The sequence below is a fragment of the Myiozetetes cayanensis genome, unplaced genomic scaffold (assembly GCF_022539395.1).
Source record: "Myiozetetes cayanensis isolate MyiCay16 unplaced genomic scaffold, myiCay2020 scf2-11, whole genome shotgun sequence".
Taxonomy (NCBI): Eukaryota; Metazoa; Chordata; class Aves; order Passeriformes; family Tyrannidae; genus Myiozetetes; species Myiozetetes cayanensis.
The window spans coordinates 63,454,553-63,478,690 of record NW_026087411.1 but is presented as its reverse complement, the minus strand read 5'-3'; the positions used below and the strand labels follow the sequence as shown (position 1 = coordinate 63,478,690).

General features: G+C 40.9%; 2 protein-coding genes across 3 annotated transcripts; both read left to right on the top strand.

The window, feature by feature from the left end:
* Positions 1-206: 206 nt before the first annotated feature.
* FABP7 (fatty acid binding protein 7) lies at positions 207-3,640 on the top strand. Its single transcript, XM_050315991.1, has 4 exons — positions 207-357; positions 961-1,133; positions 1,760-1,861; positions 3,277-3,640. The coding sequence occupies exons 1-4, from the start codon at positions 285-287 to the stop codon at positions 3,325-3,327; spliced, it is 399 nt and encodes a 132-aa protein (XP_050171948.1). The 5' UTR covers positions 207-284; the 3' UTR covers positions 3,328-3,640.
* A 2,453-nt stretch (positions 3,641-6,093) lies between these two features.
* SMPDL3A (sphingomyelin phosphodiesterase acid like 3A) lies at positions 6,094-18,902 on the top strand. Of its 2 annotated transcripts, XM_050316157.1 has the most exons (8): positions 6,094-6,251; positions 7,770-7,983; positions 9,376-9,520; positions 12,396-12,492; positions 13,721-13,899; positions 14,992-15,172; positions 17,119-17,243; positions 18,390-18,902. In XM_050316157.1, exons 1-8 carry the CDS (start codon positions 6,164-6,166, stop codon positions 18,699-18,701), a joined length of 1,341 nt encoding a protein of 446 aa, XP_050172114.1. In that variant the 5' UTR covers positions 6,094-6,163; the 3' UTR covers positions 18,702-18,902. The 2 variants fall into 2 exon arrangements, with proteins under 2 accessions (XP_050172114.1, XP_050172115.1); XM_050316158.1 differs by lacking the exon at positions 7,770-7,983 and having other exon boundaries at positions 6,109-6,251.
* The last annotated feature ends 5,236 nt before the right edge of the window (positions 18,903-24,138 follow it).

The following is a 24,138-nucleotide window of genomic DNA, read 5'->3' as shown; positions in this document are numbered from 1 at the left end:
CCCAGGGAGGCTCGGGTGAGGAGCGGTGCCTCAGGCTCCCCTCTCCCTTCCCCTCCGCGTCCCGCCGTGTGCCCCGGCCGGGCAGCACCGCGTCCCTTCGCCGGGGCGGGGAGCGCCCTCCCCGGGCAGTGTGGGGCGGCTCCGCGGGGCCGTCGGGGGCGGATCGCGGCCGCCCCCCACCCCCGGCCCCCCGCCGGGCGCTCGCTTTAAATGCGGGGCGGCGCGGTAGGACCGGCGCTTCTGCCACTCCCTGGCACTGCGCTCGGAACACGCAGCCGGCCGCCATGGTCGAGGCTTTCTGCGCCACCTGGAAGCTGGTGGACAGCCACAACTTCGACGAATACATGAAGGCACTGGGTAGGTACGGCCGGGAGGCGGCACCTGTTTAGGAGACCTTGGAGTTTTGCACCCTACTAAAAATAAAGGCAGCAGTGGGGGTGATGAGGGGGGCGTGTTTGAGACGGCTGTGCTTCTATGCCCAGAGGTACTTCGCTGCGGGTCATTCAGCCTCGGGGGGCGGGTGTGCTTGCGTGGGAACCGTCCTGCGGATGGAGGCTCCGGGAGATGGCCCCGGGCGAGGAGAAGCGTGTGAAAGACGGGCACATGCTGCTTGCCGATAAGCTGGACACAAACAAACACAAAAGAAATCATTATGCTGGAGTGATAAGGAACTGAAACTCAGAGCAGCAGAAGCGATCGAGGCCGTGCGAGTGACCGCGAACGGGGTGCGGTGGCGGCGAGGGGGGCGCGGAGCTACAGCCGGGGTGCGGGGGGGGCCAGTACCGATGGATACTGTCGGTACCAGGGCACAAGCGAAGCAGAAAGCAGCATTTCGTAGGGGTAGCTTACAGCTGTCGAGCGGGAGAAGAGATTTCTGTACCTCGATGTGCGGCAAAAAGAAAAAAAATGTATTAAAACCCGAAGGTCTGATGGATTTCTCTTTGTCTTTGAATGGTCTAGGAGTGGGGTTTGCAACACGGCAGGTGGGGAATGTGACTAAACCCACTGTGATTATCAGCAGCGAGGGGGACAAAGTAGTGATCAGGACTCAAAGCACTTTCAAAAACACAGAAATCAGCTTTAAACTTGGAGAGGAATTTGATGAAACTACTCCCGATGATAGAAACTGCAAAGTAAGTGAACTCTGGGGCTGCGGTGGCCTCTTCTCTTCTTCCTCCCCGCCCCCGAGGCTGTATTTTGGTAGGGTCAAAGGGAAAAAAAGTAACTTCTGCTACTAGTAATTGTAGCACTGCGAAGGACAGGGGGGAATAAAAGGGCAAGATTGCATCTTGTTTGCCCAGCCCGCTTACCGTCTTGTCTGAATGAACGTGTCCTTTCCCCAGTCTCCTGTCTGCCTTCCAGTGTCGACGAATTGTGTTAGCTGCCCGCTTTTCTCTCAGTCCAAATACAATTTGGCATAACTCTTTTCCAGTCGAAATAGTTAAATTCCTTTTTCTTCCTGTACCTTTGAGGGCTTAACGTGAAACGTTATCCCAAAGCACATCTGACGCAGGTTCTTGTGAGATTGGAACTCGAAGGAAACAACTTTTTCATCCTTTGACACAAACAAGAATTGTGTGGAGTTCATGCTTAAAACAAGGATGATTCATAGCCTTGGCTTGAAAATGCCTAGGACTACTTTATAATTCTAGATCCACATCCATCTATTGAAGAGAATTCAATAGAATGGTGAATGTGTGAGCAGAATCCCAAATATCCCAAATAAATGAAGGTCTTTGTGTTTCTTGGTATCTCACAGTCAGTTGTGACCCTGGATGGAGACAAACTGGTGCACGTACAGAAGTGGGACGGCAAAGAGACAAACTTTGTGAGAGAAATTAAGGATGGCAAAATGGTAATGGTAAGTATAAAGCTCACTGAGCATTTGAATGCACAGCTAACACTTCTCACTTACCCTTATCTCAAGCTTTGCGAACAGATAGTGTTACTTAGACACAAATCCTTAAACTAATTGGTGGGGAAAGCTAGCAGGGATTTTTCAAATAGTTGTTTTGTGTCTTGTCTTAGTGACAACTAAAGAATTGCTAGTGATTTTAGGTGAGCCCACCTATGGATTTCCAGAAGGTATATGTTCTTTCTAGACTTTTATGTAAATACCCAAGAAAAAAAAGTTCTGGTAATGATACTAAGTTCTTGATTATATAGGAAATTATCTGTTGCCAGTGATATTTCAGGCTTCTTTGTGTATGCACACGTAAAGAATTAATTACACAAAACAAGTATTTCCCTGTGAAAATAAAATTACAATATTGCAGGAGGTAATGGCATTTTCATATTTAATAATAAAGGCTTTAGTTCTCTCTTGTTTATAAACTACAATAAACAGCAATTGTGTGGAGAAAAGTCTCACTTTAAATATGTTATTTCCCTGACTTTTCAGAAACAGGAGTATGGGGTGAATAAATGTTATAAGTTACTGTAGCTAATGTCCAGGGTAGTACTTCTCCTGCTTATTTTTGGCACTGAGATGTAGCTTTCAAAAAAATGTCTTCAGCTATACTGTTCTAGCAAAGGTGGTTACTGGAGTTAGCTTGTTTCCTGCATACTTCGGAGAGTATCTGCATGGATGGAGACTTGCAAATGATACAAACTTTAAAGCATACAGTCAGTGCAACACAATGTGGCAAGTAATTCAAGGGAAAACACATGCTTTGCATTTTGAAATAGCTACAAATATACAGAAAACCTTTTTCTTTGGAATTTGAACATTCTGAGGTGCCCTGTTCTACTTCAGGAAATACCTCCAGAATGCATACTGTAGTTAGTGTTCTACACAATTGCAGCAACTATAGTATCTGCTAGTTCTAGCTACAGAAGGCACAGAAAGCATTTTTTTAATGCAAGGTTCTCCTTAAGTATATATCTATGCATAATAGTATTGAATAGGGATAGAGAGGACTTGGAAATTTAGACCGCACATCTTGGTGTGATCAGCTTTGGGAAAACAAGTGCTAAATCTGTATTAAAACAATACTATATTAAACAAATTAAATTCTAACCTCACTTGCGCTGCCTTGTAAATGTGCATTATGTGCTTCTTGGGTGTGAAAGTAGCAGTGAGAAAGTTTCATTTCTTATGGAAACTATAACTAAGGCTTTGCTGCTTCTTCATTTAAAATGTCAATCTAGATCAATTTGTTTTTCTATAAATTATATAATGTAAACCAAACTTGCTCTAGCACAACCTTCATAATATGTGTTATAACAGAAAATGGTCCAGCATCTAACATGTCTGTCTTTTCCTTGGACTTGCAGACTCTCACCTTTGGTGATGTGGTTGCTGTTCGCCACTATGAGAAAGCGTAGAGTTTACGTGACCTCTGTCCAGATGTTACTTCTGCTGGATGGATTAATGTCCCGTCCATAATCGAACATAGCTAAAATGCACATTTCTGGCATGAAAGGTTAATAAAGAGTTTTGGGAATGTTTTTTATAAAAAAAACCAACTTTATGCCATCAAATTGGCATGCTTGTGCTCTATCGTGAAACAGGTTAAACTTGGCATTAAATTTCTGAAACACTTGCCTCTTTTTTTTTTTTTTTATTACAGTAAATGGAAAATATGTGAATTGTTTTGGAATGCAAATCAAAAAGAAATTAAAACATTTTTTAAACCTGTGCTCCTTTGGCATTTAATGAGCTAATATTCCAGTGTTCTGGAGGGAGGTGTTCAAAGTTCCTTTTCTGAGGTTAAGGGTGGAAAAGCATGCAGCACAATAATGCAGCAGCCTTTCTATGTGGTGTAGAGTATTTCGGGAAATGAAAAACTGACTTACTTCAGTGGCTTCTTTTTGCTGGAGAAAGATAAAGTCCCTGTCTTTATGTAGACAAAGGAGTAAGATTCTCAGGCCAGTTTCAGCTCTACTCTTCACAGGGAATTTGTTTCCCAGTGCAGGTTAAGGTCAGTAGACAGACAGACTTTGATGTTGGGGCTATCATGGAGTTTTGGGTTTAGTAGTTAAGAGAGTTTTTAATTTGTTTTGATAGGTTTGTTTTTTTGGTTGTGGTGTTGTGTTAAGTTTTGTTTGTTTGTTTTTGCTAATGTGCAAATATTGAAGTCGTTCACAGGGTCAGAGGAAAGGGTCAACACGATAAATAACTTTCAGTTTCCACAAGGATGGCAGGGAAACAGTACAAGGCAAACCTACTACAATTCCCTTCCGTGAGGTGTTTTTTCCTAGCTACTCTGTACAGGAGAGGGAACAGTCTGCACTGTGAGCAATGTAAAATAAAATGCTGCTTAAAAATATAAATTAAAACCTTATGCCTGACCAATATTTCCTTAAAAGAGCAGGGTGAGAAAACTTACCTTATGCCTCAGATTATTAGGAAAATTGAAACGGGTTGTTGGCAGCTGGGAGGAGATTGTTTAGAGAGTCCATGTTTTCTACACACATTTTCTGAGTTAGTGAACCACATGGAGATGTAGCTACCTATAGCCTTGCATACAGGCACAGCTGAGCCCAACTCCCAGGCCTAATCCTGCACTGTGTCATCCTTCAGGTCTCCTATGTGATATCATGGAAAGAGGCTGCTGACTTCCCTGGATGGGTAGGATAACGTGGGTAGCTCATTTCGTTCATCTGATGAAAGTTCAGACATAACTAGCACCTAACCCACACAACTATAAAATATAAAATTCAATGTCATTAGCTTTATTTTTTCACAAAGAAGCTGTCTGAAAGGAAGATTCAAGTCTGTTTTGTGGGGACCACTACACGTCTAGAAGAGATCCCTTAATTATGAACCATTGAAGATATGTTTTATTTGGTGGCTATTGATAGTTTTTAAAATCTAGGAGCAAATATTTTTCATCAGAGAAATGGAAAGCAGAACTTGCTCCAGTGATATGGGGAGGTGTTCTGGGCTGCTTAGCTGCTACAGTTCAAGTTACGTTTAAGCAGCATCTTCTGCCCTTCAGTTTTATTAGCTGATTTAATCCTCAGCTTCAGTATCTGATGCAGCTTTCATCTGCCTTCCCTCTGTTGCCTGCGGGTGCACTTGCCACATGACTGTCCTTCCCAGCCACCCCTTCTGAGAAAGGTGGGAGCAGCTGCTTTTCCTTCTTTACTGGGAAAAACACACTTGCCTCCCCAATATTAGCACTCATCTTCACAACAAGTGACTTGTGAGGTCATTATTTAAAAAAAAAAACAAAAAGTTTTTATTAAATGTGAGGAAAGGAATGCAGAGACATTGCATTTAAAAATAAACCCTAAACAGTAAATATTTTGCATTATAGGGGCTATTTTTCCCCTACAAACATCAGTTTTATATGTAATATGAAACCACTATGAAGTTTATTGGTAAAGTCTTTTGCTACTCTAAAGATAAACATTATAAATGTCAAATTAGAGAAAAGTGGAGAAGTAGTGCCTGTGACACTGCTCAGAGGAGTGAAGTGACATAGGACTTCCAGCTGCTGCTAATAAAACAGCTTTGCAGAGCCCTGGAAAGCAGATCTGTACAGAACAGCATACTGAGCATTGTGACATTTGAGGGCAGCCACAGGATCCATGACACCACAATTGTCATGTGCTCCTAAAACTGATGGCAAGTACTCTTCCTCTAGAACAAACTACTCTGACTTTAGCAATAAACAGCAGCTCTGCTACCACACAGCCTTGGCAGAGGAGACTCGTAATTTACAGTACACCTCATCGCTTCCCTTAAGCTGCATTAGGCATGTACTTCATAGCATATTTCATCAGTTTTTTGTTTTGTTTTGTTTTGTTTTGTTTTAAGCACCTTAAGTAACCGGGATCCATCCTTCCAAGAAAAGTTTGAGATGTGGGTGGGGTGTCTTGAGAGCAGCCTTCCTTCGAGGCCGCCTCACACCAGCCGGTGCCCTGACTTGAGCGCTGCCCGCGGCCAGGCTTGGCTCCTGCGAGCTCCCCTGAAGGTCACCGCGGGCACGGCGGGCCGAGGCGACGGCAGCCGGGCCCCTTGGGAGCCGCGGCCCGGGGCGGCTGCTGGCCCCGAGCGGGAGTGCGGGCGGGCGGGCGGGGCGCCGTGGTTTCCGGCGGCCCCGGCGAGGCCGCGGAGGGCCGGGGCTTGCACAAGGCGCCCGTGGCTCGCCCCTTTCCCGGGCAGTCACATGAGCAGAGCCGCTGGCGGGCCGCGCTCTCCCGCACGGCCGACATGGAGCTGCGGGAGGCCCTGGGGCTGGCGCTGCTCTGCGCCGCGCTGGAGGCGGCACCGGCCGGCCCGCAGCCCCGCTCCGCCGTGGGTGAGTCGGCGGGAGGCAGCGCCTGGCGGGAGCCGGGGAGGGAGGCCCGGCCGGGGGCACTGCCGGCCCGGCTGCGGGGGGAGTGTGGGGTGGCCGGGGTGCGCGCTGCCCGCTTGTGCCTCCTGTCCGCTCCCCTGGACTGCTGCCCGCGCTTAGCCCCCTGCCGCGGTATTCCCTGTCCCAGCTGGCTGCAGCTGCGCGTCACTGTTAGATCAGTAAACACGGCGCTTTTCAGGTACGGGGGGGATAAGCGGGGTTTATATCCAGTTATCCAGCGGGGGAGGAGAGGCGAGGCGAGGTGAGGTGAGGTGAGGTGAGCGGGGCCCTGCCTGTGGCGCGCTGTCCCGAGGCACGCACTGCAAACACCGCGCCGCGGCTCCGCGCTGTCAGCAAACACACCCGCGCCCTGCCCGCCGCGGACCCTGGTGCGGCCCTGCGCGCAGGTGAGTGCTCCCAAAGGGTTTCCCACGGACTTTTCATTCCATGGCGCCTCACACTTGGCCTCGGACCGAACACGCAGCAGTACCCCGGCGTTTCTCTGAGTCCTGATCGTAGGAGTCACAGTTTTGCGGGCTTTGAAGAACACTGCTGGTTTTTGCTTCCTGAAATAAAGCTCCACGCGGTAGAGTGGCGTGGTGCCTGCTCAGCCACAGAGTGGGCATGTGACCTTGGGAAAAATCAATTTATATCCGTCCCTGTTTCACAACCACTGCCCCAGATACATGCGTATCACAGCCTTTACCAAGTGCTTTGAAACGGACAGAAAGGAATTACTCTTATTTTACATGAAACTTCAAGGCTTGTAGACTAATACAGTCTTCATTCACCATGCTCAGCATACTCCTGAACTTCTCAGCTTCTTTATCCATGCAGTGCTGTGTAGCCGTGGCTGAGAACACGTCAGCCTGGAAAGCAGTGAATAGGTAAGGCTGACACACTGCTATATGGTAAGAAGCCCAACCTCTTCTACTGTGGCTGCTGAGGAGAAGAGCTTTGAAATTTTTGCACACGTTGAAACAAGAACATTTTGCACACACAAGAAACATTGCTGTTTCTTGCCATTCTTCCTAGACTGATCTTTTATGGTAGCTTCCAGCCGGGGAAGCTCTGGAAAAATAATTAAAATGCAACTCCCTCTCTTTTCAGGTGAAGTGGAGAAGTCCTTTTATTGCCTTCTCTGCTCTACAGTTTCCAGATTGCTATTAATGAAAAAGAGCTGATTTTTCAGTTCCTTCCAATCCCCATTTTATTTCTGGTGAATAGTGTAAACCCATGCCTCTGCTTCTGTTTTCAGTTTTTCTAAGTGGACCACATGAAGGACTCGACTCTTGTCAGGAATGCAGAACTTGCCCACGCTTATCAGACAGGCTAATCAACAATTTGTTAAATTTATTCTCCTTTTCAAGACTTTAGAGAGGAATAGCAGTAGACAAAGTGGAGCAAACTTGGCACTACCCTTATATATCCAGTTCAGATGCAAATAATGCATTTTCTTTAATCTTTGTTTTCTGAAAACAGGGCAGTTCTGGCATGTATCTGATCTACATTTAGATCCGACTTATCACATTACCCCTGATCGCACCAAAGTTTGTTCTTCTTCCAAAGGAGCCAATGCCTCCAACCCAGGCCCATTTGGAGACTTTTTGTGCGATTCTCCTTACCAACTTATTTTGTCAGCATTTGCATTCATGAAGGATTCAAAAGAGCAGGTTTCGTTCATGATTTGGACAGGGTAAGTGTTCAAGTCACTCTGCAGTGAAAGCTGGATATCCAGATAGTGCGGTAATTCACAGGTTTATATTTGCACCAACAGATCCGGGTTCAGTATGTCACAAATGATAGTTGTCCCTTTAGTTGTCCAAATGGCTACTAGGTGGAAGACTGAGAATATAAGGCCTCAGGAACAGACTTCGATCTCTGTACTAATTGTTGGACTGTTCATTGCGATATTTACCACATGGCTGTGTTAGTGTAAGTTAATAGCAATGGTGCCAGGAGGGTGGAAAATGCAAAAAGCAAAAAGAAAGGGTATTAACTGACTGGAATTAATTATTATGGGAGGCAGTGAATTTTGCACATCTTCAAGTCTGCATCTGAAGTCTAAATCTGAAGTGCATCCTTTCTTAGAAGATACCCTGTAACTATATTGTATTTGGTTCTTTAAGAGGTAACTAGAACAAGCAATACTATAGCCTATGCAATTTTTTTTTTTTTTTAATGTATAAAATTACCAGTCTGGTTTGGTACCTCTATGGATTCTAGATCAGAGGCTCTCAGGGGGAGGGTAACAGTGTCATAGTTGCTGCCTCTCTCTTCAGTATTGTCACTCATAGTTGCATGTACTTCTAAAGAAAGTGTCCCTCATTGCAGGCCTCTGTTGAGTAAAAACATTTACCTTTCCTGCTTCCATCTTCCATATTAGAAAGTGAGCATAATAATACTCTCACAGAGGTGTTGCCTGTGAGGCTTTGTGTGCCTTAGCAGTGGGACTGGAGAAGTATGAAAGGGAGGCATATGAGTAGCTTGATAGTACTGTGCCCTGTTACTTTCTAGGTATTGATGAAAGATAGCATTGATGTACTCTTCTGCCATAGGAAAACTCTCAGTTTTACCAGCACATAATTTTTTTTTGTTATAGATCAATGGATGATTTATCAAAGAGATTAATATTTTTGAGTGTTTGTGAGAACCAGCTTGTTTATATTGTGTCAATTTTGCTGAGGGAAGGGTGTTAAAAAATACTAGTATATGAAGATAAGTGATGAATTTATTTCACTTACCTTGTTGTACTTAATTTTCAACAGGATGTTGTTAAAAGGGAAAAAAAAATCTACAAAGTTGTGCAGGTGATGAAAAACATAACCCAAACTGCACAGTAGCTCAAAATGATGGCATTACTTTAATTTGTAAGAAATCTTCATTATGATGTGAAACATAGGATAAACATTAGTCTACTTGTTTGCATTTTTTAATGCCTTTACAGTGAGCCTTTCAAGGAATTCAGTGGGTTTAATCAAAAAGTATAGTAGTCTTACATGCTAGAATGTAGATGTGTTTGCAGAATTTTTTACCTTCCCTTATGTTGCTAACAAACCTTTGTTAATAAAGCCTTTTTCTTTTTCAGAGATAGCCCTCCTCATGTTCCTGTAAAAGAGCTCTCCACAAAGTTGGTCATTAACATCATTGGCAATATGAGTTCTACAATTCGTAATTTCTTTCCAGATCTTCAGGTTTTCCCGGCCTTGGGCAATCATGACTACTGGCCACAGGTAAAACAAGTTAGCTGTTTGTTTATACATTATATTGAGTGTGTTCCTAACCCCTCAGAAATCATTCTGGAAACAGAATTCTACAATTTTGCAGTTAGCATTTAAAATGATCAATAGTTCCATTGTAGAACAGAAACTAGATCTCTCTCTTTGTGCTCATACCTAAGGAAAGGCTGGTGCCAGGTAAAATCTGTACATGGCCTGAGATCATGTGAATTCACTGCTGATTGGTCCTCATGGTTTGGAACCACCACGTGTTGGAATAGTTAATACATGCTTATTTTTTTATTGCTGTATGCATCATGCATGTGCATCAGAAATTGCATCCTTAATGGATCTGTGAGTCTGTGGTAAGTTTCAAGGCCTACTGGAAATCTGTGTGCTGGCATCACTGGGTTTATTTTTTTTTATCAAACTAATGGCAGAATTTTTGTAATGTCCCTATAGTTTTGCCACTATTATTAAAAATATGTCTTTTTCTTCCCTTATTGGACACTTAGCCAGTGAATCATCAATGTGAATATTTCTCTGTGCAGCTGAGGACTTTTTCACTTTGACTGTACTGCGAATATTGTTCTTGGCATAGCTCAAATGTAAACAGTTGCTTCATGTGTCCTTTAAAGCGTGTTGTGGGTTGATCTGGCAGCACACAGGACTCAGAAGCAAATGCTGTCATTGGATCTGAGGGGATCAGAAGGGATGTGGAGCAGGTCAACTAAAATATTTTGTTTGAAATGCCTCATGGCAATTCAGTAACACCCTTTCACAACCCAAAGGATTTATTCCAGCTTTCTGTGTTATTCATTAGGCCTGTCAGGGTATATGTTGGTGTAGTAGGTAATTATATAATTGCCTGTGTCATTGCTGGAATTAGTGGTTTCCTGCTGAAGAGTGGACACTGAAGAGTAACAGAGGTGCTGAGAGAGTGGGAAAAGGAAACGCGAGAGACAGTAATAGGAACTAGACATATATTGGAAATGCGAGCATACAAACCAAACTGGGACTTCAGTCTCTTGTGTTTTTACTGTGGTAGTTTTGTGTCAGCTTGTCAGGTGCACTGATGGGGACAGGTTGGTTCACTGGACACCTCTGGTAAAGTATTTTAAAACACCTTAACTAAGGTCTCAGTGTTTGTTTTCATTTTGTTTTGTTTTTAAAAATGTCTGAACAGAGAATAGTTGTCATTCAGAAGTCTTCTTTGATATAGAAGAAAAAAACTAGATACAATAACCTTGTAGACAAACAGTGTAGGGAATTTTTCAACAAATACGAGTTTTGGTTTTGAATTTAAATCTGAAAATAGAAAAAAAGATGGTCAGGAGGGGCAGATGGACATCAAATAGGACTGTGAAGCAGGCAGATGATTAGAATAACTGGTGATTGTTGTAGTTTTCTCTGCGCAAAGCCACACAGGAGTGTTTGTGTAATACTTTGCTTTGAAAATGGCGTGCTTCACCAATGTGCAGAACTGGAATGCTTTTCAGTTACTGCTTGAAAAAGGCGATGGGATCAGGATATCCCCACCATGGGGTCATTTCAACTGTTTTGATTGTTTTACTGTTTGTTTTTTGCAGTTTATGACACTTCTCTATGTCCATTTCATATGGACATGCTTGGCAAATGTCTTGTAGGCTGGAAGTGATGTGGAGCAAGCCGCACCCTTGTAGGCTTCTCCAAAGCAAGTGTGAAAGCTGCGTGCTCCCCATGCATGGAAGAATTTTATTGCTCTCAGTTGTATTTTGACCTGTCTTAACAATTAAACAGTCTTGGGTGATTTTTCTTGCAGAACATATTATAAACACTACTCAGTATAATCAAGCATTGGGATACCTTTCAGATCGTATATTGTGACCTCAGTCTTTCTGCATTGTCTTATTTGCTTCACACCCTTGCCTCTGCTTAAAACAGATTCCCAAATTGCTGTCTAGCAGTTCACAGAACACTGGCTTGCCTGGGTCCCAAACACCTTCAGTCCATAACATGGCCTCTTATCTGAGATCAGGTTTTGCTGTGTCTGTTAGTGACTGTTAGGTCTGGCTCAAAGCTGTCCTAATTACTGATGTCTCTGCACTGCAAGAAACAAATTTCTCAACAGACGTCTGATTGCACTGCGCCTAGACAGAGACTTACTGCCTAAGCCTCTAACAACATAGGTTTGGTTTCAAAGATCTTGGAAAGGTCAAATTTTATGTTTAAGAAAACATGCACTGCAATGCTGTTCCTGTTTTTCAACCCCTCTTAGGCCAGGCTGGTGTCTTCCTGTCAGGGTTAGATCACAGCATGGCTCTTAACAGGCTGTGGCTCAGGCTGAAGAATGCTACAGTCCTAATTAAAGCTGGTGGGAGAAAACACTGACAAAACTTTTTCTTTTATATTTTAAATGCTTTGTTACTAGAACTACAGGACACCACAGTAACATTTGCCAATTTCATCTGAATGTGTCTGAGGACCGTAGTGGAGTTTTGGGGAGCTGCTATGAACTTCAAGGTCTTGAAAAAATCACCTTCTTTAAAAGGAGCTTACATTCAAGCTTGTCATCCAAGAGAGTTTATTTTTAGACTTTGACTTGTCAGTTGATATGTTTATTAATTTTGCAGAATGTGTGGTTTTCCATTCTGCTGTATTCCTAAAGTTTGACATATTTCTGGCGTTAGTTTATCAATGCATTAACAAGGCCATGCAGTCGGTTCTGACTAAGTTTAGGCATTCGAAGCTAATCAGCAGTTCAGAAGTTGTTTTTTTCCTTTCTTGGATTCCTCCTGGTGATGAATGGATACACTTACGTGTTATGCAAGAGGCCAGGTAGCATAATTTAGAGATTTTTTTGTCTGTGTGTCTGAACGCTAGGACTTAGCCAGATTCTCCTCTCTAACAGGATCAGCTTCCTGTGACTACTAGTGAAGTTTACAATGCTGTTGCCGATTTCTGGAAACCTTGGCTAAATGATGAAGCAATCAATACCTTCAGAAAAGGTAAAGTATGGCAGTAATGCATTGTGAAGCTAGGGTTTAGGAAATTAATGTTTTTATGGATTTGTCCTGTTTGTTTAGCTAAGTCTCATAGGATGAATCAGAACAATGGATTATCTGTAATGCTTTTCCTGGAAGAAGTTACTTATCTTTTTGAATGTCAATACCTGTATTCAGAATACATTTATTCCTTTCTGATACAATAATTATTGCTTCTTGTAGAGATGTACAGTGTTACTTACTTTGTACCAATGCATGTGAAATACCTTTCTGCCTTTAATATCTCTTAATACTTTTTAGATGAAGGCATATGGATGCACAAGAAAACTTAACTTTGGTTGTAAAAAACTGTTAAAATGTTGTTTCTGTTTAAATGCTATATGTATTTCAGAGCATATTGAATAGGTACATTTTTGTTCAGGTTATGATAGCACATAGTCACGGTGATTATACTGTTAACATTTGTGTCCAATTTACTAAGTGGGAGAATATTGATATCCTAATTAGGATTGTTCTTTTTAGCAAAGGACTGAAAAGCGCAACCCGATTTCCAATCCACTCAAACATTAGGGATTTGGAAGTTTAATTTGTGGGTTTTGTCCTGAAAGAGAACAAACGTGGGATAAGAATGGAAGCAGAAACTTGAAGAAGGATAACAAAACTCAAAGGGCAGACCATAAATTCACATATATTACAATTCTGTTGCTATAGCTCCACTGAGCTATGAGGTTACACCCACTGAAGAAGCTCAGCATGCTGTGGAGAGTTTTGGGAGCTAGAACTGAAAAATGTGATCTTTTCATCATGTTATCAATCTGAAGTTAAATGACTTTCAAAGTACAAGGCTACCAAACTCAAACAGTTCTTCCTGGAGGAGCCTGTATGTTTGCAGTATTTCAAGAAATGTGGACCTTTTAACAACTATTGTATCTCAGTGTGAAAGAAACATTACAGGGCTTCTTGCTTGTGATAATTGCATCTGAATACTGTCAAATAAACACAAAGACAATTACAGGCAAGAATTCGTAAAGAATTCAGTGTCAATTTGTACTAAAATATGGCTGAAAACGTTAAGATGTTCTGTTGTGACTAGGTGATGTGTGGCTTGAATAAGCATGCATAGTCTATTAGAAAGAGTAAGGCTGGGTAATTTGTCAGTAGTGTACTTTGATTGTAAAGTTGTGCCTTGAAGCCTTTCATTTTTCATAGGATATTGGTCCTGTTTTCTCAGGTGGCTTCTACACACAGCTGTTTGAATCCGGTGACAGCTCTCAACCACTCAGGATAATCAGTTTGAACACAAATTTATATTACAGTCCCAACAGCGTAACTGTGAATATCACTGACCCAGCCAGCCAGTTTGCCTGGCTAGAGGCAATACTTGAAACCTCTTCACAAAACAAGGAAAAGGTAGGGACCATGAACACAACCCATCAGAAGAAGTAGAGACAATGAAAATATAAACATTCTTCTAGAAGAATACTAATGCTGCCAAAGATACTAAAAAATTAAAATTTGTTTTTCAGTAATTCCTCTTTGGATAGCTACGTTATACTGCAACAATTAATAAAATAGTTCAATGAAGTTTCTCAAAGTATACAGTAGAACACCTTTACTTTCCTATTGTGTGAAATACTGCAGAAGCCAGTTTCTTACCTTTTCTACCCATAGCCTTTAATTTTAAAATCTGCAGTCTTGGACTAAGACAAAAGCTAGCATGTTTGATTTACATTTTCATATAATTAAAAGTATAAAAAATAGAAATTAGAAAGGAGTTTGTCAACCACAAAACTTAGCCAAGCTGCAGCAATTGCTATGATTTGAGTGTTATAGTAAATTATCATATATTACTGAGGTTTTGAAGTGAATTGTTGGCTCCTGATTGATTGATTGATTGGTGCAGGGATTGGATCATCATCTGAGCAGAAGATGTGCTTAATTTGAAGCATGTTTACATTTTGATGCAGTGTCATAATTTAAAAAATATTATAGTCCAGTCAGGAGAAATGAGAGATTTCCCTTCCTCATGAAATTCTGCAGCATATTAGCTGGTGTGTGCAGTTGCCACTAAGTCTCTGCCTCAGACAGAGGGGTTTTAACTGGTTTTTCCATGTTTCTGGTGGCTCTCTGACCATGCAAGCACTGTAATACTTGAACATAAGTTTTTCCTTCTATCCTCTTGAGATGCCAAATTTTAAGTCTTGCTCTAGTAACAAATTTTTTTCATTTGAAGTAATTGATTACATTTTCCTTAGGCCTAAAATCGCATGTAGATTTATTGGAAATATTTTCCTCTAATAATGTACTTAAGTGATAATATAAATTTAAACATTCTTACTTCTTGTATTTTATATAAAAAAACTTGTCATGATTTACACCTTTCAGAATGCCATTTCCGAGACAGCATTATTATGAAACTGTAGTAACCATTTCTAGGTTACAGCTAAAAGTGTAAGTTTCAAATGAAGGTGCTAATCGTGCTTTCTGTATTTAATTCCTTAGGTATATATAATAGGTCATGTACCGGTAGGATACTTGCCATATGCAAGGAATACTACAGCTATAAGGGAGTATTACAATGAGAGACTGGTAAAGATTTTTCGCAAATACAGTAGTGTTATTGCGGGCCAGTTTTTTGGACATACACATAGAGATAGTATCATGGTCCTCCTGGATGAAGAAGGTAATGATGCTTGCTGACTCCTAAATCTTTTTCTTCCTGATTAAAAGCAAATTAATACTTTCTTGCATGTTTTTCCTAGTCAGCCTCTGTTATAAATTATTGAAAAAGGAAATTGTGAAATACCGCTCTATAGCTGCAAGAGCTCAAGTCTCACACACTCCCATTCTTTTTCCAAAGAGAATCTTAAAAGTCAGACTGTCTTTTTTTTATTGAAGTCAGAAGAGACTCCTCAAGCTTCCTAATCTATTTTTTTTTAAATGAATGCTTATGCCTAGACAAGAATTTCTAGTCTTTCCTCTCTACTCTCGGCAGTGACACAGGCAAATTATACTAGCCAGTTGCTATTGTGTAATGTGTCAAAGGGAATGTTCTCAGGCCAGCTAGACATGCTCTATGTTCTTGTGTTTCCTGCATCATTACTGTGCCTCTCTGCTGAGTTCCCTGCTGCTTCAAAGTTAATTAAGATAAGGGTAAGCAGGAGGCAGGGGAAAGAAAGTCTCTCCCTGTTGCATCTCTTAGATCAGCTAATTTCCCTTCAAGAAAATCACCCACACTGAAATTTTTGTTTATTGCTTGGAAATCCCCTGGTTTGAAGCATGTGCATGGCCATATGGAGCACTCTTAACATCTCTAACAGAAGATATGTAATAAGTTGTGTCTGTAGCACAGAACAGTGAGAGGTCCGTTGCTTTGCTTTATGTAAAATACCCAAATGTTAATTGGCTCTTCATCTGTGTTTTTTATAAACTTATAAAAGCAATACCCAAAATGATGACTGGGGTAACACTATTCCAAATCTTTTACCTTTTAACATGGTGTAATCATGGAATTAATCTCCAGTAAAAAAGAATCCAGACTAATGAAAGAGCTGGCTTTTCTTTTTTTTTTTTTGATGGTGCTCAAGGCAGTCTCATACTTACATCTTTTGTACCTTGTCCCATTTGTGCTTGAAATCATCATCTCTACTGCAAATTTCACTGAGGACAGACTGATCTTGGTGTTTGTCATTACAGTTCATATGTGCAACTGCTTCCAAATTATTTTAGTAATTTTGCGTCTTTTGACAAGATTTAAACAGTGAAGTTGCATGTAGCTACATACAGATGGTGTTTATCTGTACAGTTTTAGACTGTCTTCTATTCATGACATTTTCCTCTTGACAAAATTCCAGAGAATTCAATATAAATGTAATATTGCAGCCAACATCAGTGTAATGAGATAGAGCTCAGTTTTATCTTCTCCAGTTTTATCTTCTCTCTTTTATCTTCTACTGATTTCCAGGCTTTCAAAACTTCTGCTTATATATGGAGACTGACCTTGTGATTTCACTGCTGTGACAGTGTCAGAGAAGGGAAAAGTTAGGGTTTCTTTCTTCTTCCACAGAGAACCTCTTAATGTACTTACCTACATATTCTGTCTCATTAAAACCCATGTGCATCCTCACAGTTCAGTTGCTGTGAAGATCAGTGTTCATATACTGGGTGCTGAGTTAATGTAGCTGAGTGAAGTCAGGGTCAGGTGATGAGACTCTGGTGTTTCTAATAATAGCATAAACACGTAAAGTGACATGTAAAATGCAGTATGGAAACAGCAGCTAAAGGTTTTGAATATGTCTTCAGTAGAAATATGCAAAATGCAGAGGCTTCACATATAGGCAAGACCACTTCGCACAGGTAGCTGAATTGGTTGGGAAGCCTCTAGTATAGACAAACTTAAATGGTACACACTGGAGTGGGTACTGTTGTATTTGACACAGGTTTTGGTCTATCTGTTGAAAGTATAGAAGGAGTTCACAGTGATATAGCTTATTCAGGGGAAAAAAAAAAAAGCTAATGTCCTTAAGCCAGTCACTCTTGTTCTTCCTATGTTGGTTCTCTAAAAAAATATTTGTTTGAAAAAGAAATGATTGAAAGAAAATTGTCTTCTCACCTTCCCTTTTCCTGCAGAAAAGCCAGTCAATTCCTTGTTTGTGGCACCTGCTGTAACCCCAGTGAAGAGTGTATGGCAAATGGAGTCCAATAACCCTGGTGTCAGATTGTATCAGTATGATATTCTTGATTATAGCTTACTGGTAAGTAAATATTTTAAAGCATTGTTTAAGACCTTAAATATAGTGTCATTGAAAATTACAGTGAGATATCAGCCTTTATAGTATCATGACTATTGGTGGAACTTTGGTGCTTACTCTTAATTATTCTTCCTGGACAAAGGAAAGGAAATCTGTCTTTCTATGCCTGCTAGACTACCCAGTAGTTTCTATTCTCAATGGCATATTCTTATGACATAGATCAAAGACAATCAGAATTTTTCTAGGCAAAATCCAGGGAGCTCTGCAATTGTGAAAGAGGTTCACCCCAAATCCTAGGCTTGTTGTTTGCTGAAGATAGCCTGAGCTTTGGGATGCAATCCATGAAAGGCTTTTAAAGGGTGTAGAAGGGCAGAGGAAGAAAAGCGCTTTTAACCATATGATGTCTTTTGTAATCATGCATCTGCCTATATAGAGTTTATACTTTTTATAGGAAATGATAGATAAATTTAGAAGGAAAAAAAAATAAAATACTTTTACTCTGTAGTCTCGTGATTTTTGGAGATAAAGTGAATCCTGTATAGTTATATTGACTCTGAATGACTTGGGCTTTCTCTCTGTAATTCAGGATAAAATCTTGACTCCACTAAGTTCAGTGACAATGTGCCCTGCAACTTGACTGGGAGTGGGGTTTCTCTCTGGAGACCTATGCTAATAAAGGCTGCTCCTTTCTTGTGCAGATTTCACTCCTGCATTGAGATCTCTTCCTTTCCTTTAAATTCTCCCTGGGCCATTCTTTTTCTGTCCATTCTGCCCCTCAAGGAGTGCCTGCAGAAAGGAGACTTCTGATTCTTACCCTTTTGCCCCACTCCGAAGGCAGACATGAGCACAGAGGAGTTTGGACAGGAAAGACCTACAACACTGGCACTGCTCCTTTTGTGTCTCCTTTTTCTTCTCCTCCCCATCCCCCCACCATTACTGCACTGCAAGTACCAGCTTTGGGTGTAAGCCCAGCTCTTGGGGTGGGACATGACCTTCTATTCGCTTGTGAATAATGAGGAGTGACAGCTTCCTAATCAATATATCACTCCAGAGACTTAATGAAGCAGGGAAGAAAGCAATACAGCCGTGACTATTTTTTCTTTCTTTCTCTTTTTTTTCTTTCTTTTTTTTTTTTTGTTTTAACTGTAGGATCTTTGGCAGTTTTACTTGGACCTCAGAGATGCCAATAAGAAAAATGAATCCAACTGGAAATTAGAATACATCCTGACTAAAACTTACGGCATTGAAGACTTGAAGCCAGAAAGCCTATATGAAATGGCCAAACAGTTGTCTATGCCACACAGCACACTCTTTAAGCAGTATTACAGTAACTTCATTGTGAGTTATGACAAAACCATTGTCTGTGAAGAGGGGTGCAAGACCTGCCAAATATGTGCCATCCAATATTTAGATTCCTCCTCATACACAGAATGTATCCAGCGGGAGGCAACGTTAAGATGAAATCTCTGTGCAGTTAATGCAGATAGTGACTTTGCCTGTGATTTAAAGAACCTGCTTGTTCTTTCACTCAAGCACTGATATGTGGACAGGGAACCTGTGGGACTTCTCTGAATTTCAGGGGAGCAATAAATCTACCTAGATCTTTCTTCTTGCAAACACGTTGCCCTTTATCGTCTAAATAAAAGCTTATTGACTATGTAAGAGTGGCCAAATACTTTGCTGTTTTTTCAAGTGTCCTGTACCCTGCGTAACAGGCATCCCAGCATGTGGGAATAGAAGTTACTCACTTGGTTCTTTGTAAATCCAAGTCTTACTTCTCAGGGTGTGTAAACATAGGCAATGCCACTTCAGGCATGGAATTTTTATAGGGGCAGGTTTCAACCATCTGCTGTCACAAATTGCAAACTGAAGTCAGCAAAACCCGCATTTGCTGAGACTTGAGTGCAGTTATGTTGTTGATGCAATGCCAGTATTAGGTGTCTCCTTGTGCCAAGTTTTCCTTCTTAATCCCTCAAACCCACCTCTGCTTAGGGGCATTTTCTAATGATGGCATAAGAGTGACTTAATGGAACACAAACCTCCATCCTGTAAATGCTTAATCTAATTTTTTCAGAATGTGTGTGTTTGCCCAGTATGAAGTGCTTTTTTTTTTCTCCTGATAGAGCTATGTATATTGATACTGCCATCAAGGAGTCTCCTGGTGTAAGATTTTGCAGCAGACTGTAAATCAGGTTTAAATTGATCAACATCAGTAATTGGACATAGCAGATGCATTCATTCTCTGTGTGTGGCACAGGTCATGCACTTGTCATGGTGTTTCTTATGTTTCTTTTTTCACAGAACAGTTTAGTACTTAATATGAAAATTATCACATATAAATTTACAATTGCAGAATTGCTCCTTCCTTTTCTTGTGGTTAAATATGTGCACAAGATGATGCCATTAAGATGGCCCTTTATCTGGTGTGTGTATAACCAAGAAGGACCTTTACCCATTTTTCTGTTACCTCAAGAGCTACACTTTTGGAAGCTTTGGTCAGTGTAATGCAACACAGACCCTACACTAGATAATATTATCCCTGAGTAACTGGAGTTGTAGAAGTGGTTATGAGACAAATCCAATTTTAATGAGATTAAAGCCTTCACTGTAGCTGTTGAGAAACTTTCTGGGTTTGTTTCCACTCAAGCTTGAAGTAGTTGGTGGAAAATTTTCAGGTAAGTTTTCTGAGTCTATAGCATGCACAACTGTAGATGCAGATACCTCAGATTTGTTGCACATCAATCATTAACAGAGGAAATGGTTGGTTTGTTAAATTTGCATTCAGAAACAAATCCCTCAGTGGCACTAATGCTTAGAAATGCCATTAATAATGCACGTTAGGCAGTCCTATATTTTAAATTCAGTGCTTGGAGAAGGTATGGTGAGCATGTAAACTCTGTTCTGGCTGCTGTCAAATGTATCTCTGTATGTAAATAACCTGAATTAACATGAGTACTGTACAGACTACAACTATGAGGAAGTGCCAAAAAGTTTCAGCACTGAAAGCTGATGATTCTGTCTGTGTTGGATGTGTTCTTTGGTAGCATTTCTCATGGGTGTGTTCATTAAAAAAAATGCCTCTTACCAGTACCAGTTCTCTAAGGGCAAGGAGGCAGAGTTGTGGGTGGATAGCATAAGAGCACTTGGAGCTGACAGGGTAGCTGAGCTTCCTCCAGTTTGCCAGATGGGTTTTATTCACTTCAGTCTTGAGCTTTAAACCATCTCTTTTCTCATACTGATTGGTTTCGGTGAGTTTTGTGGCTTCTGTTTAAGCTTAATACCTACAAGACATCCTGGAAGCACTATAAAAATTATCAAGTTGTATTTTTCCATTATGGATTCCTTTGATGCTAAACTTTAGGCAGAGCTGCACTGTGTGGTGATTTAGTAGCAACAGAATTCTAGGAAGAGAGGTATGCTGCTGATGGAGTGTTGGGCATCTTGCTTATTAGATTCCCTTTTTTATTTTTGGTGATGTATGTGTGTCAGTAGATGTTATTCAGTGAACATGAACAAATAACTGCCTGCAAATGTCTAAACAGCAAGATATGGTCCAGGCATACTTTTTTTTTAATCTGGACTTCAGCTGAAGCCAAGAGTTGGATGGCACCAGCCAAGGTGGTGTTTTTTTTTGTTCTAGACAGAGGGTTATATCCACCAGGGTTACATTTAGCCAGGGTGTATCCTCCGAGATACATTTTATGCAAGCTAGCATTCTCTGCTCTCCTATATGTAACTATAGCCATGCAAGTTCTAGCCTAACTGACCAAGAAAGATCCAGGAATATGTTTGACTGCATTATCTTTTAACTCGGACCCAAACCACGGAGAGAGCTTCTAGAGATTTTACACTTTAAAATACATGAGATAGATAACATCAGCAGGCGTCATGCCTCAGTAGAAATAGAGGGAAATAGAGGGAGACCATGCTGTTTTTGTTTTGGGTTCCTGACTTTATTACTTCATGGATCTAGGAATGTTCTACAGAAAAGTTTTCCTGTCCTTACAGAAGCTTTTTTAAGGAATCATATAAAACACCAAAGAGGCATGACCTGATAAAGTAGCTGGCTCCTGTAGACCAAATTTCCATTTCACTTTTCAGCTGGTATTTTATGGTCCCATCTTGAATGAAGTTTAGGGGGAATATTTGTAAAGCCACATTTTACAGAAAGACAAATTACACCACCTAGTGGAGTAAAAAGCTTTTCATTTATCTACACTTTAAAACTCGAGGCATATAAACAAGGAGAGTAATTTTTCAGATATTGTAGGATTTAACTTCCAGCTTTTGAAGGTAAGTAGTTTTTGAAGGAAGTACTGCTACTTCTTTGTACTTCAGCAGTATTGTCCTGTTGCACACTTTCTCTGAGTATTAAATGGTTGCTGGCTTCTAGAGGCTCCTGTCACTTGATGGACCCTGAACCCTGTGGTAGGTACAGGTCTCAGCCCACATCCGGGGAAAACTGAATCATATGGAAAGTATCCTCAGAGTCCAGCTCAGCTAGCCAGCAGAAAAGGAGTGCAACAGAAACCAAAAATACATCTCCAAGAAGGTTGATGTCTCCTTCCAATTAGTTTCTGGGCTTTATTCTCTACTGGAGTTAACTGTCTGAGCTTGTGTCTACTTTTACAGGTACTGCAGCATACTAGGAGTGCCTTCTTTAACAGGCCAGTTGGTGCTGAGGAGCTGATGTCACTGCTGCACATTTCAGTAGCAGTTGAAGGACTTTAAAGGTACATTTGAAACGCAGCTGCCAACTGCAGTTACATCTGAAAGAGAACTCTCTCCAAGAGCACTCTGCAACATGAATAAAAGCACAGGGAGGATGATCAGTAAACTGTTCAAAGGTGTGCTTCAGATCCAAACAAAAGTGAAGGTTCACCCATAAGCACATGCTAATTGTTTTAGACTGGGGCACTCATTAGTGTCTGGATGTGATCTCATGATTTCTATTGTTTTTCACTTGCCAGCCTGAAGAAATTGAAATGGCTGGAGGAGACTGGCAGTGAGTAACATATTGTTAGTAAAATTGATGAGCTTAAGTTGTCCAAAACCAGAAAAAGGTAACTAAGTACATGTATTCCCTTGTGGTGAAATAGACAAATGATGAGCACACAGCAACTACAAGGATAAATATCTTGTTTAACGCTGTATCTAAGTTCCTGCTGTGGAAATAACAATCACAAGGTGAGATGTCACATTGGTCTAAGAATAAAACAAACCTCTTGGAAGTCCCTCTTATGCCCAGTCAAGAGGAACTATGAAAATGTCAATGAAGAAAGTAACTGTAACTGTCTAAACAAGATTAATTGCTTTCCTTCTTTATTTTTCAAAAGCTGAAAACTAGCTTCTAGCTGCTCACCACTACAGCTTTCAAACAAAAAAAATACTGCTTTAGGTAATTCACTTGTCATCTGTCATCTGTCATCTGCTGGAGGAATATGGTTTTCTGGTCTGCAAAGAATCCTAGTGTAAAATGAATGTTGCTTTCAGACTGTGTGTAGAATATCACAACTGAAGGAACTCAAAGAAAACAGAGAGAAAAGATAACCAGAAGTTTAACCATCCTATGTACGCTTAATTAGTTTCTGATGGTTGTGGGAATGGCAAAGGCACTGTACTGAACATTGCTAGTGTGCTACTGTGTATTGATTCCTGCCAGAGTAGGTGTCAGGAGAGTGGTCACATGTAGAATAGGACGTGCAGTAGGTGGATGACTGAAAATATAACGAGGAAATCACTTAAAAAAATGTTGGAAGCAAAACTACTCGAAATGCGGCAAACCCCAGCCTCAAGGATTTAGTGAAGCAATGAAAAGAGCACTGATGTGCTTACAGATGGGGCCAAATGGTAGCTGATCAAGTGCAACTTTCAGTGGTAGAGCAGTATTTAAGGACTGTCTAGAAAATTCCTTCTATTATCTGCATTTTTTTGAATTTTATCTGAATTTTACCGACTTATCTGAATCTACTTGTCAAATATGTTACACATAATTATTGAAAGGTTCTACCACCATGCCTTCCACCTTGCATTGGTAAGCAAATTAGACACTTCGTTCTCTAACACTGTAAACTCTTTGATGGATTTTAAAGCAAACACTCAGACATAAAGAATAATTGAGCTGGAGAAGTTGCAAATGTAGAGCTGTGCAAAAAAAGTTTTTCCCATCCTGAAAAGCATCTTGAGATTCCAGTATTCTCCACTGGAATAAAACCAAGACCTTGTCGAGGTTTTAGGCAGGGAGATTCACAAGGGTGAGTTTTACACCTGTCACCTTTCTCCCTCAAGCATTTGCCGTGCATCTATTGTGATGTTGACTATGCTTTCTCCTTCAGGAACAGAACAACTTTCTAAACTAGAATTTTCATTGGTAGTGCTACATTTATATAAAAAAATCTGGTAGTGACACATCATTTTCCACTGAAAATGTTAAGCAATTCTAAAAACTTCTCCTGCATCCTATAAAGTTTGACATCTTGCCTGTCCAACATAGTACATGCCAATGGATACCCTGTAGCAGCTTTTTCAGTCCCATATAGTCTAAGCTTTTTGATAGTTCGTGTGGACCAGATGATCTGCTGGTAAAAACTGCCTTCAGAGAACTGAAATTAGTGAAGTGATGAATTAATAAAGTAATTAATAATCCTACTTGATATTCAGGAATGGGTTTTCCAATATACCTAAAAAGCATTTCTATGTGACATCATACAGTCCTACCTGGAAATGAATAAGCAGTCTCAGGTAGCAGTAGCAGAGTATCTGTATCAGTATACTGCTTTTCCTGGAATAATTGCTCCTGTAGCCCAGAATGATGTGATAACACCGCTATCCTGCTTTCCCTTCCAAATTGCCCTCAGTGTTTGCCTGTATAATGTTGATTTATGACATGTAAAGACAT